Below are 13,869 nucleotides of genomic sequence, written 5' to 3' on the forward strand. Positions count from 1 at the left end.
AGACAGTTTAAAATGATTTTTTTTTTCATAACTTGACACTTGCGACGGTCTGGAGGGGGGAGACGGTCAGGCGGGGGTGGTGGGGTAGCGGTGCGCGACTGCTCTTCTTCTGAATAAATGAAAACTATCCAACACAGTTGTTAACACTTAAATTAAAAATATTTGACCAAAGAAAAACCGGAGGACTAGAGAGAGAGAGATGAAAATTAAAAAAAAAAAAAAACATAATAATGGTGTGGAGAGGATGGCTAAAGGGGGAGAAGGGAGGCCATCAATAAAAAAAAAAAAGAGAGAGAGATGAAAATGATTTAGATTTGCATTTCTGTGACTGTGTTCGACCCGCAGGAGACACAACATTAACAGCAGTCRTCATTTCATTCCTCGGCTTTAGCAGGTCTGACGCTGCTAAAAAAGACAATTTTTTTTCTGGATCTCTGAGAGCAGGACTTCAATCTCCGAACTCGCAAAGTTCTTCGTTTTTTTACTTTGCGATGTCATTTATGAATGGCCACTTCCTGTTATGTTTTGTTCTCAAACTGTTTTACTATTGGCTTGTCCAGTTGTTTACAAAGTGGTGAACGTCACCTCCTCCTTGCTTCTGAACGACCGAGTCTTTCAGAGATGCTCCTTTTATAGCCAATAACGACACTCATCTGTTTCCAATTAAMCTGTTCACCTGTGGAAGGCTCCAAACAGGTGTTTTTAGAGCATTCCTTAACTGTCCCAGTCTTTTGTTGCCCCTGTCCGTGCTTTTATTTTTTTATTATTTTTTTTTATTTTTTGGAATGTGTTGCTCATTAAATATTTCTAGACTTTGTAGTGAAATAAATTAAATATGGTTTTCAAATGATTTGCAAATCATTGTTTGTTTTTTTTATTTTTGTTTGTTTGTTTTTGTTTATGTTTTACACAATGTCCCAACTTCATTGGAATTGGGGTTGAAGAAAAAAATCTTGTGGCTTGTGGACCATTTTTGGGCCAGAGATTAGTTCATTTAAAATTAAACAAAATTTTAAATGTAATGGCAATATTTGCAGAATGAATTTTAGACTTTCAGTAAAGATGTTTCCCTGAGCAATGTATTTAAACAGCTCTGCATTTGAAATTTTATTTTTCTAATGTTATTTATTATTCAGCTTTTTTTCCCAGAACTTAAATGCTCCATACATCTCAAATAATGAAAAAATCACAGGAAAAAAAAATTTAAAAATTCATTTATTATTTTCGGGGKTTTTTCGCCTTTGTTATACGAAGATGTTAAATAACTTAAATACATTCTTACCAGTCATCCGCAATCTGTTTATACCTACAAGCTATACACATGAGGTAGAGGAAAATAATTTAGAGTTCCCATAAGACATGAATAGGTGAACATGAACAAAACTCTGCTGGTGTAATATCACAAAACAAAATACATAGTTTGTGTGTTTTTATCTCCATTTTACAAGCACAAAATAAATCCTAACAAAATGTACATGGTGCGCGATTTATAGGTGAGTATAAATCAGTTTTATGTTGCGATAAACTTTATATCAGGATAACTCAAATTACAGAGTTGAGTCTTCACAAAATGCTTATAAATACAGATTACATCATTTCAAACATTTGGATGATTGTGATTTACAAAAACAACTTGAAGTGAGTTGGTTGAAAAATTGTTAGGATTTAAAAGTGCTTGGATAATTGTTTACATAAAATGATACAAGTTTATATTATACATTGCTTTTTGAAGCCTCCACCCCAAATAGGAACAAACACCAAAAAGAAAAATAGAGTATAAAATACAGATGGGGAAAAAAAAAATATATATATATATATATTTTACTTTATTTACACTCAATATAAGCTCCAAGTACATTTAAAATAATTTATCTTTCATCCTTTTCTACAAAATAGAATTTTGTACACAATTCACCGACAGCTAATGATGCAATGTTGTGTTTTTGAGACTATTGATGACATTAAGTTTACATATTGATTGCTTTCCTGCATCATGAGAAATGTATGGGGTTTTGTACAAAGTAAAAGTACATACAAATGCATTCTGTGTGTATTTGGTAATCCTGCTGTGCCCATTGCAAATTCATTCAAGAGTACAGAAACTCATTATGTTTGGGTCAAGAAGTGTGTAAAGTAAAAAAAAACAGAAGTTGTGGGGAGCAGGCATTTATGTTCAGAGTCTCTGCATAGTTATTATGGTTTCCACCTAGTGTGCAATGTTCTATGTATATGTTTTGACCAGTTTTTACGTGGCAAAACCATCTTGTGTCAAAATGTTTGGAATGCAGCTCATCAGGATAAATAAGCTGAAAGAAGATCACTTCCTAAAGCAACATTTTATCATCTGAATGAGGATTTAATTGCAATTATTTAGATAGTTTTCCAACTGTATGTTTTTTTATGATTTGAAGTGCAGCATTGATGATGATAATCTGCAACAACTAGGAGTCTCTTGTTTTTGACAGAAAGCACTATTTTTCAGGGTGATTCAAATGCTTGTGAGAGTTGAACATGTGCCTTTTTTTCTATATATATACCACAGGAGAAGAAACCTTTGCTATTTACAAAAATAATAAACAGGAAATCAAATAATTCTGTACTGGACGGTGTCCATAAAAACAGATTTTTAAATACGTCAAAGGGCTTTCAGGCTTCAGTGCGTGAAGGGTGCTATAATACAACGCTGGATCCCTCACTCAGTAGTTAATTCACACCAATCTGGAATATGTCTGAATAAATGATTATAATACGTGAATAGTTATTGTTTTCTCACAGGCATTTATCTTAAAATTGTGACATTTTGAGAAAAGCACTCACCTTAAAGCTAGTAAGCGTACTTCCATGTCAACATGTTCTTTAAAAGTGTCTCTGTCACTGTGCTTCGTATGTTTGGGACCACACGCTGCTCTGTTCTAACTGTGCTAGCTGTAACTGTAAAAAAGGCAAATGAATTCATGCATAATAACAGCTTCACTGACTTCAGACAGAAGACAGCAGCAAATTTTCCACTTTTGCATTTAGACGTCAATTTGTGGCTCATTGCACGAACGTCAGTCTTTAGAATATGCTTGCATTCGCTGCAAGGAGTAAACTTAGATATTCACTTGAGCTAATCTGCACACAGGTCAAGTCAAATTTCAGTCTCAGTTGCCCCCCCCCCCCCCCCCCCCACTGTTTGGATTGCTGCTGCACAATATGGCTCATATGAATGGCAGCAGCTGTGGAGGAAAAATAGATATGAAATGGTAGGGAGTTACATTCCTGCAGTTCTCCACAGTTTACAACTTCAAAGTACAAGAAGAAGAAGAAAAAAGCCATAACAAAAATCTAAGCTGCACAGAGCTCCATAAATTCTGATTGGAGAAACATGCAGAGTGTCTGCTGATCAACTGATAACCTGCTGCAATATCGTTGGCTTACATCTTCTTTATATTTGCACTATTTATTTTCAATTGAAATTAAAAAAAGATATAGTGGTTGAGTTTATTCCCTGAACACGGATTTGCTCAAGGCCAATAAAAGCCTAAACTGACTGGTTTAGTTGTTTTTTGTAATTGCATGTATAACAGCTTCATATTTCATTTTAATAGTGAAACAAAAAAAAGAGCTTTCCTTTATATAAAGGAGTAGTCCCAAAGGATCCATAAATTATCCACGGCAAGACATCGAACACAAGTGTGCTGCTTTCCAAACGGCCTTGTCAAAATAAATCAGGACATAGAAATGAGCAATAGCACACAAACTATAAAACATTTGTGTGTTTAGTGGTTTGTTTTTACAAAGTTAGATAAGTGGCTTGTTTAATATTACAATATAACTGTTTTTATGTACATACATATGCAAACACATGACGTGTTTGAGTTTAAATATGTGCGTGTAAAATAAGTATTACACCCTGTCCTCTTTTTTTAAGCAGTTTCCAATTTTTGTTGCTATAAAAAATTGTAACTCAGACTTGTTGTCTTCTACATTCTCACAAGCTTACAAAAACACACACATACAGACACACGCACACACATCGTTCCTCTTTGGGCAAAGCCAAAGGCATCAGTCTCTTAGTGTTGCTGTCCTTGTGTTGGGTCTTCATCAACTGCCTTATATATTTTATTTCTTTTATCTTGCAAAATGGAGCCAATGAAGTTTTTAAAAAGTAAATGTCTGCAAGGCAACAATGTGATAAAAAGCTTGAGATGATGACCCAGTTGTCTGAAAACAGTTGTTACTCTGCAGGACCCCTGATAATCTAAACTACAAACCCTCCCTCAAAGTGCTTATTGCTTCATTTTTCTCTGCATAATGTTCGGATGCCGGACGCAGAGCATCGCATGAGAACAAAAACAACCAGTTGTCTTCAACACAACCATCCGTGATATGCTTCACTGATCCTGGGGGTCTGACGGGTGATGGCTTTACCCTTTGCAGGTGTACACTTCTTCTCTCTGCGTGCACTGCTTGCATTCCACGTAGCAGCACCAGCGCACCTGGCACTGGCAGGGCCCGGTCACCTCTTTGCTCTGCGTGTTGTGGCCCCGCCCACAACAGATAGCGTCACAGTTTTTGTCTTTGTAGCACTTGCGGCCCGCAGTGCCAGGTGAGTACTTGCTGGGTTTACAGAAGCTGGGCGAGTCCTCGATGTGGAGCAGGTCCATAGTGCGGGGGATTTGAGCGCTCGACCCAGGCAGGGGCTGCTGCTGCTGCTGCTGCTGCTGGCTCCGGCCCGTGGAGATCTCAGCCTCCCCCGTGGCCTCATTGGTGGAACTGCCGACCTTGAAGGAGGTCTCGTAGCGCTGCTTCAGCTGCTTGCCAATCTCGTGGAAGGGCGGGAGCTGCCTCCAGCAGGTCCGGACCGTGCAGGAGCCTGAGACCCCGTGGCATTTGCAAGTGGTCTCCAATCCAGCCTTGATTACCTGAGGCCGAGACAAAGGGATACTGTTAGACACGGTAAAACATCAAAGGCATGAAAGCTATGCAATTTAACAAGTCTTTGTTTAATAAGCAGAACCTGAAAGAGCCAATATGTGCTCACAATTATTCAGAGCCTTTTGATGATTATTAAATTCAATGTTTGTTTTTTCATAAAAGAGATAATTAGAGGCTTTGCTAATGACCCATGAACTAAAGAACAATCTAATATTGTGAGAAGCTTTTAATAAAGAAAGAGCAACCGCCTTTATGAGGACCTTTTTGTTACAATCGAGCAAAATTCTAAAATTTCCAGGTACAAAGGGAGGGTTGCATTGACGACAATGGTAAAAACAGAATAAGTAGAGAGAATATGCTCTTCTAACGGGAGTTTAGAGAGAATTTGCCATTTATTTTCTTAAACTGAATGCGAAAGCGATCAGAGAACAGGAAGTGCTTATTTATCACATCCCCCAATCAAGAGAATTTGATCAGTCAGCTTTTAAAAAGTCAGAGAGGGGATGCAGATGTTAGCACATTCTAGTTTTGTGGGAATTTATTCAATGTGGGAATACATTTTGAGCAAGTAAGGTAGGACTTGCATCTTTTTTTTCTTAAATGTGCAAAACATACACATAAAGAGAACAAAAACAATGTTGTAAATCTAAATGGCAAATAAAATCTCCAAAAGAATTGTGTTCAGGAGGGCCAAGTTTTTAAAGTGAGAATTCTGTTCACCCTGACATATGGTGCGTGTTCTTCTGCAATAACTCATTCTGAAAGCAACACAAAAAATGGTTAGGATGAAGGGAAAAGCTGAGTAAAAGAAAACATATTCCAAACCTTCAGTTTGCCTTGGCTTGACCGATTATGACCATTCCTTCTTTTTATGTTGGTATTTAAAAAAACGAAAACTTCCCAGATAAAAAAAAAATAAAAAATCCCATAAACAATTGGCAAATTGTGCCAGAGCACAAATAAAAAAGTTAGTGCTTATTTAATCTGAACAAGAAAACCAAATATTGACTAATGAGCACTTTCACTATCACCAAATTTACGGTAGCAATTACTTCAGTCAGTTTGAATTTCTTTATTTCCAACGTTTCAAAGTGAGCACTGTTTTTTCAGTAATTTCAATCTCCCAAGGTTCCTTTGTGTAAACTTACATCAGTGTCACTGCTGTGAACATTTTAAGTCTACTATTGCTCATTTTAACTGTATATTTGGACAGAGCACTTTGTCTTCCAATGTAGTTTTTTAGCAGCATTCTAAAAGAAAATCACTTCAACTTAATGTAGACAACATTTTGTCTAAACGCTGTCTGTCTTTCCTAACGAGTGAATCATGGTTAAACACTTGTGTGTTGTAATTTAACCATTGTATTATATTTGACGGAAGTTTTTACATTAAAGGGGACATACCATGCTTTTAAATCCCTCTTTTTTTACATTTAAATCATTCATTTGGGATCTATATAAAGTGGAACTTCAATGCTTTGGTCTGAATTCCTCCTCATGGTGCATTCACAACAAACGCGATTTCAGCATCAGGAGCATCAGGTTTACATGCAAAGTCTATGGTGGGCGCGCTTCAATCAGCGTCAGGAAGTGCTGCGGCGCCTCAAGCGTGATTAGAGCAGCGCGATTTGAACGATTTGAACGATCTGAGCGTTTGACGTGCTTGATGCGCAACTCGCTGAAGTTAGAAAATCTGAACTTTTGCAGCTTGACACGCCGCGTCAACCAATCAGAGAGACTCCACTGTGTGACGTAGCGACATATTTCCCGACGGGACAGATGTCCACTAACCTGAAACAGATGGAGAGGAGCTCTTTAGCTGAAATCGAGTGCCTGCAGTCGGTGTCCTGACAGAAGATATCTGCACCAATGCTTGGCAGCGGCTCATCAGACTGGACTCGGGACAAAAATAGTCCTGAAAGCGAGCTGTGAGCCTCTCCCGCAGCTCCTGGGTGATGAAACTCAGAATGTCTCTGAATTATCTGGTGAATTAATTATGAATTAATTATCTGATGAACGTGACATGCTCTTGCTCTCTGTAAATAATGCAAAGCCACTTCCTCGTCCGACATTAAACAGAGCCCGACAGAGGAGGGAGGGGTGGGGAGGCTCTTGCCGTGCAGCGCTTCAAGAGCTGACCTGCGTCTGACCTCAAAGTGCACAAGCTTCAAACTTGAAGCGTTGGATGCGATTTTGAAGCTGAAATCGCGTTCAGTGTGAACGCAGCATTATTGTAACTCCATAAGCCCCTTTTTCAACCGTTTTCTGAGGTGTGTCTCAAAACAATTCATTTTGAGGCTGTCTCTTTAAATCCAAATGAGGCGCTTCACACCCCACTCCCTTTAGCATCCAGACCGGTCCCTTCTAGTTTGATAAAGGGGTTTGCAGCTATATAGTGGCTCAGAAACTTTTTATTTACACATTAAAAGATTTCAACAACAGAAGATTTGTCCAACCATCCTGACATGTAGGTGTCAGAGTCTGACCCAGAGCCAGAGGAAAATGAAGATGACCAAACTGTAGTTGGTATGTCAACTAAGCTAACCCTAACCTCACCATCACAAATAATGTGATGTAATATTTTCAAAAACCTCATAGAAAATAGAGAAAACTGAACGAGTTGAAAAACATGACTCAAACAGAATATAAAAATAACTACGCAGCACAAGGAGAGACCAAATTCAATGTTTCTGCACTACTAGAAACTCCAAGTAGACAACAAAATGCATTTAACTAATAAAAAGTGGATTTTGCACAATGTCCCATTTAATACAAGACAACCCATTTATTTCTAATATACTGCAGTGAAGTTATCGTGTGATTAACACTGCCTTCTTTCAGCAACTCCCTAAAATGTTTCAAGCATCACAGAAATGCTCATGAATAACTGTCTGCCACAGATTAGAGCAAACGCTGATTGTGCAGAGGCCAACATATTCCAATTCTGTTTTTTTTTTCTCCCTCACAGCTCTAGGAAGACCTCACATGATGTACAGCTTGTTTTTGTTTTCTTTTTTTTATCAGACGTTTCTCGCAGGAAACTAGAGGAGCAGGAACACTTACTTTCATGCCCACATTTGAGTTATGCATGTCCACAAGTGCGCGCAGGTCCTTGTTAGAGCGTTTGCCAAGAAACTCCTTGACAAACTTGTTGGCAAATTTGAAGTTGTCTCCACAGCCGCCCCACTGCCAGGCCTCGCGGTTCCCCAGGTACGGGGCCTCGTCACACGTGCAGCGCTCCATGCGGCTTGCGCTGCAAGCTTTGGCCAACGCATGTATCAACCCCGCTGAGGAGATGGCGTACAGGAAGCCTGTCTCTTTAAATCCTGGGAAAGCATAATGGTGTTTAAAAAAATGGTTGAAGAATAGGGGCTGCACTTTTTTGTCTCTGTGTAATAATTTAAAAATTAGGCTTTAACGGTTGATCTATACATCCCTTGTGTCTCTCGATCCATACCTCTTTTTAATATGTTGCTTCGGTGGCGCCCCTCCAAGGTGCAGTTCCACCTCTCAAAGCGGAACTGATGCTGGCATTCTAGGGCGCTCAGGATTACGGACTCCTTCAGAATATTCACCATGCCCGGGTCTCTTCTGCACATCCTGCGTTGCTTCTTGTCCAGTTTGAGCTGGTCGCAAAGTTTCAAGTGGGCCCTGCCCACGGAGTCTTCTGGTAGGGAATTCAGTGGCAGGAGAGATAATGGTTCATTACCTGTCAACCTAGAGGGAGAGAAAACACAGGCCAGTTAAAGCAAACAGGCGCAAAGAGAATGGCTCTGTACAAAAAAAAGGGGAAAGGCTAAGCTGTAAAGACTTATGATACAAATAGAACAGATGGGATTCATAATGCTCAAAACACTGCTGGTTAATGTTCAAATGAGTTTAGTTGGTTAATGTTTGCAGGAATTCTACATTTGCTGGAGATTACAAATAACCTGAATGGGGAAATGGAAACTTTTTTTCTTCAAGGTATCAAATGAAAGACGCAACTCAAAAACATCAATATTCAACCTGCAGTTTCATCATTTATGTTAAGTAACAAACCACTGTGATTGCATGGGGCTATTTGTATCTTTAGCTTCATGTAAACTAGGGATGTCCCGATCCAGATTTTTAGCTCCCGATACAATCCGATCTTTTTAATGACTAGTCTTTCCGATACCGATCCGATACAGATCCGATAGCTTTATTTCTTTCCAAGTGACAAGGGTGGTAGTATTGAAGCGAGCCCTGTTGTTCCCACCACAAGAAACAGTTTGCAGATTTTGCAAGCTGCAGTTTCAGCGTCATTGTTTTCCACTGAAAAGTGTTCCCACACTGTGGACATGGTTGCACACTTGTGTGCGTCTTGACTTCCTAACGGCAGTTGTGAAGCACGATGATGCTGAAAACTGTTGCGAAAACTGGATCGGCTCGATCACGTGACTAAATCCGATCCTACCCGATTTTCAAAAAAATGGCCATATCTGCCACCGATACCAATACTGAGTATCTTGATCGGGACATCCCTAATGTAAATGTGAGAGACATGCATGCAAAACAGTAGCTTGCAGATGCTTGGTTTAATATTTTTTTATTAATTCCTGAAGGCTTGTCATTCACAGCGATGCTGTGTGGATTTAAACACGAGCACACGGCAGAGCTGTTTATTCTAAATATAGAAAAACAACAGCGTTCAGGTTACCAAGACCGACACGACGCGTTGAAGTTTCAACTCACATGGAGAACATGTGGTAAACTCGCACTTCTTTCGTCAGTTTATTTAAGGGAGGTGTATATAAAACACTCAAAGTGAGAATTGCCACATAGCTGGCAAACCCAACAACCAGCAATGTGGGCTTGTGATGGGGAAAGCAGAGCGTTGCGTTCATAAACACGCACACACACGCGGGACGCAGCTGTCAGCCTGTGACCGTTTTGGTCACGCCGAGTGGCAGGATTGGCACAGTAGTTGTTCATTATGTGTAATTTCTGGTCTCTTTTACACTCTAAAGTGAAACTGAAGAATAAATGGGTTTAAAGATGTCGCAAAAGCACAAGTGTCCAGGCCTGTGTTCATCTGAGGCTAGTTCATTCCTGATGGTAATCTTTCAGAACGTAATTATTAAAAAAGGCTAGCACCATTTAAAATATCTCCAAGTAAAAAATAAATTAATTAATGTAAATTCATCTATAAGACAGGGAAATAGAGTTTTGTAACATGTTACAGAGTTGATGCATAGGAGTCTGATTGGTGATCCGAATATCCTTCATGCTTCTTTTCAGAGACAAATCTGTCGTTTCTCATATTCACCACAGCCTCTAACATAAGGTCAGAGGAGTTCTTCAGCAGGAGATTTGTTTTATTAAGTCCAATAACAGACTGTACTGACGGAAACATTTCCCCCTGAGCCCTCTGTGTCATATCAGTTGACCTAATCGTTAACAGATGCTCAGATGCATGATATTTACTTCACGGTGCGTGGCTTGATTGACAACTGAAGCTGTCAAATTGAAAAGGAGTCATCGTGATTTGCATAAACATTAGCTGACATTGTTTTAACTCATCTAACAGTAATGCATTTCAAATAGAAAATTCAAGTTGGCTAGTTGTGTCTTGACGAAATCTGCTCCCACAACAAGAAAATAAAACACAAAAAACGGGAATGAATGAGAGCTGAGTCTCTAAACAAGGGTCATTTTCCATCAAATTCTTTCATGCTTTGTTAAATGCACCTCTTAACGGCAGTCATGTCATGAAACATGCAGAAAAATCCAAAACAAGCACATTAAACTGACCCACTGAGTTACATGTGACTTACAATCGTTCCACAACATTTCCACTGCAAGCAAGGAGTCAGCGACTGAATGCTGGTGCTGCACAGTGTACCACATTGAGACCATTTGAAATTCTCCGAGAACAGAATTATTAAGACAATTACCTTCGCTGCAAATCTGCACCATAAAAGCTAACTTTCAATGCATTTGCATGGTGTTATGAGTGGATTTAGGCAGATTTCCAACTGTCAAATGATGATTTACGAACACTGTTCACATGACGTGCACATTCTTAAGGAAAGCATGCATAGCAACACGTATCGGCATCTGATCTTCCAAAAGCCTAAAAGCATGTCAAAACAAAAACCCTTAGAGTGACAGGCCTCAACTGTCTGCATGACGTCTGCTCGTCTGGGACAAAAAAACAATCTGAGCAAAACTGGAGGGAGACAGGAATGACATTGTGTTAAACTCAGTTCCACCATCTGTGAGGCTTTTTCTCTCTCTGTTTGCTCTCTCTTTTCACACAGAGGCATACTTCCAACTGAAACAGCTTGAGGGCAAAGTGTGAAGAAGAAACACACTCTTGTTCACATCTCTAGAGAAGAAGCTACTATCCAGGGTCGACTATTGTGCAATATTTCTGCTCCACGATGAGCCAAAGCACAGTCAAATACTATCACAGATGCACTGAGTTTCCTCCCTATTTACTAAAGACTAAACAACATCTTATAAGCGGGTTAACTGAATAATCTGACTGACCCTTGTTAGAGAAAAAATGATATTTTTCACTGATTGCACAAATATACGTACAATTGCTGTTTCGTTGAAGAAGGAACTCATTCAACTCACTTAGAGAACAAAAGAAGAGGAAAGCTGTTAGGCAGCTCAGTCTCAGAAATCAATAAAAAAATCATATCTTCAAAGAAATGGAAAGTTGAATTCCCTTAACTGTTATCACTATTATAAAAGAAAAGAAATAAAGAAAAGCAGAGCCATAAATTGTCTCTGGCAAATCAATAAAGCTCAAAGACTATAAAAGTATCGGTTACCTGTTTTGAAATGACTTTTCGACCAATAAGCTATATAACTAGAATGTTCAAGGGGAAAATGAATAAATAATCCATTTAATTTATTACGGGAAAATAATTGGTAAGTTGTCAAATTCTCCGATTTTTAATGGAGGGGGTCAAAAAAACAGAACATTAGCTTTTCAGAAAGAGCAATAATGAGTCATTCTGWAAGTGTGGTTTGCACTGGAGTCACAGAACCCATGAAAAGCCACTGACATTCCAAAAACTTGAAGACTTTACTAAACCATAACAACTCTGCATCTGTCCATACTTTTAACCCATTTATTATTTATATTATGTTCAGGGGTCCCTGGAGCAGGTGCCATCCCCAGCGGTCATTTGGGCAGTAGAGATCATTTTTTCGTCCGTACTTTTTTTCAGTATTTATCTCACTCTGCAAATTTTCAACAATTTATGTATCGAAATGTTCAGCTTCTTTAGAACATTCTAGCTACGACTTTTGATATTTCAGCAACACTTTTTGATATATTTAGCTTGTTCTGCCCTTTTTTCTTGAAAATGAATGAAGCTGTCTTCAACATCCTTATAAAACCCTCAAAGATGTTCATAAATCTTTACTGTACTTTTGGCCTTTTGTTCTGGTTCTGCTTTTTTGAAATTCTTTGTGCTAATCTCACCTTCCTTCGGCTTCCATTTTTCTGATTTTAGCTTTTGCCTGTTTTTTTAAGCTATATCATTTTGACCTTTTTGTTATTCTTTTGCTAATATCAACTTTTGTGCTTCTTTCAGCTTTTTTAAATAATTTCATTTTTTTCATTTTCTGTGTTTTTAGCTATTTTTTAGCTAATTTGAGCTTTTTTCAGCTAAAGTCTTATTATTTTTCCGAATATTTTAGCACAAGCATTCACTTTTCATTTTCATGGGAAATGCAAATTCTTTGATTGACTGCCCTGATGCATCTCAGTAATCCAGGTAGAAAAAATCTAAAAGAAATAAACAAGTAGGTCCTCTGGATGGGTTCTTCTTTAGTGAAACGTTTCATCTCTCCTCCAAGAGACTTCTTCAGTCTGATGAGTTTCAAGTGAACTCAGCCTTATAAGCACTGCCTCCACATGGTGGACAAACAGGTTAGTCACATGCAAAAGAGGGCCATCACTTAACAATAGGCTTGATTAGCTCTGTTGTTCAAATGATGACCCTCTTTGAACAATAGAGCTAATCAAGTCTTTGAGATCTGCATCCAACAAGCTGCCTTTCTCTTGAGGTATGGTTGAGTTGTGTAGCTGCGTAAACTGTCAGTAGAGAACCTTTATTTAGCTTTCATGGGTCTGATAGTTGCACTGTCCTAAGCTCATCCACAGAATCAGTGTTTTTTTACATTTTTACATGCCCGACTTCTGCAGGTGTTTTTGTTTGAAATGTTGGCACAGCAACACCAGCTACGTGGAATATAACACTAACATATTAAACTCACTATTATCCATATGCAACGTTCTTGCTGATGTTTGCTCAGCTTTGCTTTTTTACCCAACTCACACGTTCGCCTCTATATACACTGGTCGCAGACACTGCTGACATGCTCTCACGCTGCACCTCCTCCACTATCTTTCACTTAGGAGCACAGAAGTTTGTTTAGTCCCTTCTCTCTACCTGTCAGCACCTCCCATTGCCCGTGACATTTACTTTATATACATTTTCCAAAGCAGTGGGTCCGGTGAAAACAGCTCATTTCACACTGTGCAGCCTCGGAGTCAATCCCTTGAGAAAATGATTGACTCGCTCCAAACTCCATCGCCATCATCACTGCAGATATGTAATAGACCTTAAGAAGAGGAAGCTCGTACTTCTGCCTATTCTTCATTAGCTGGGCCTGTAAATAGTTTAGAAAGCGAAGTAAAACCTGCACAGTGGGGGAAAGAACACACACCGCTAACATTCTATAGGTATAAATTACCAACACACACACACACAGCTTTGTAGCTGCTACTCATATGCTCACACAACCATATGTAAACAAAGGCAGCTTAGTCTGTGTGTACATTATTCTCAAGAGGTTAAAGCACTGCAAGTTTAAACTTGACATATGGTGGATCGAATACAGCCGAGTCATAAATTACTCACTATATTTTCCAACAAAAAAAAGAACACATACAGTATATATA

The 13,869-nt window shown here is 38.9% G+C and overlaps 1 protein-coding gene across 1 annotated transcript in view; it reads right to left on the bottom strand.

The window, feature by feature from the left end:
• Positions 1–1,197: 1,197 nt before the first annotated feature.
• Positions 1,198–13,869, bottom strand: part of wnt9a (wingless-type MMTV integration site family, member 9A) — a gene marked incomplete at its 5' end in the record, with an annotated part of 19,515 nt that continues 6,843 nt past the window's right edge. The window contains 3 exon segments of the mRNA XM_014029584.1: positions 1,198–4,907; positions 7,983–8,245; positions 8,377–8,636. Of these exon segments, the coding sequence (XP_013885038.1) occupies positions 4,410–4,907; positions 7,983–8,245; positions 8,377–8,636 (1,021 nt within the window). The 3' untranslated portion in view covers positions 1,198–4,409.

The sequence above is a fragment of the Austrofundulus limnaeus genome, unplaced genomic scaffold, assembly GCF_001266775.1.
Source record: "Austrofundulus limnaeus strain Quisiro unplaced genomic scaffold, Austrofundulus_limnaeus-1.0 Scaffold6, whole genome shotgun sequence".
Lineage (NCBI taxonomy): Eukaryota > Metazoa > Chordata > Actinopteri > Cyprinodontiformes > Rivulidae > Austrofundulus > Austrofundulus limnaeus.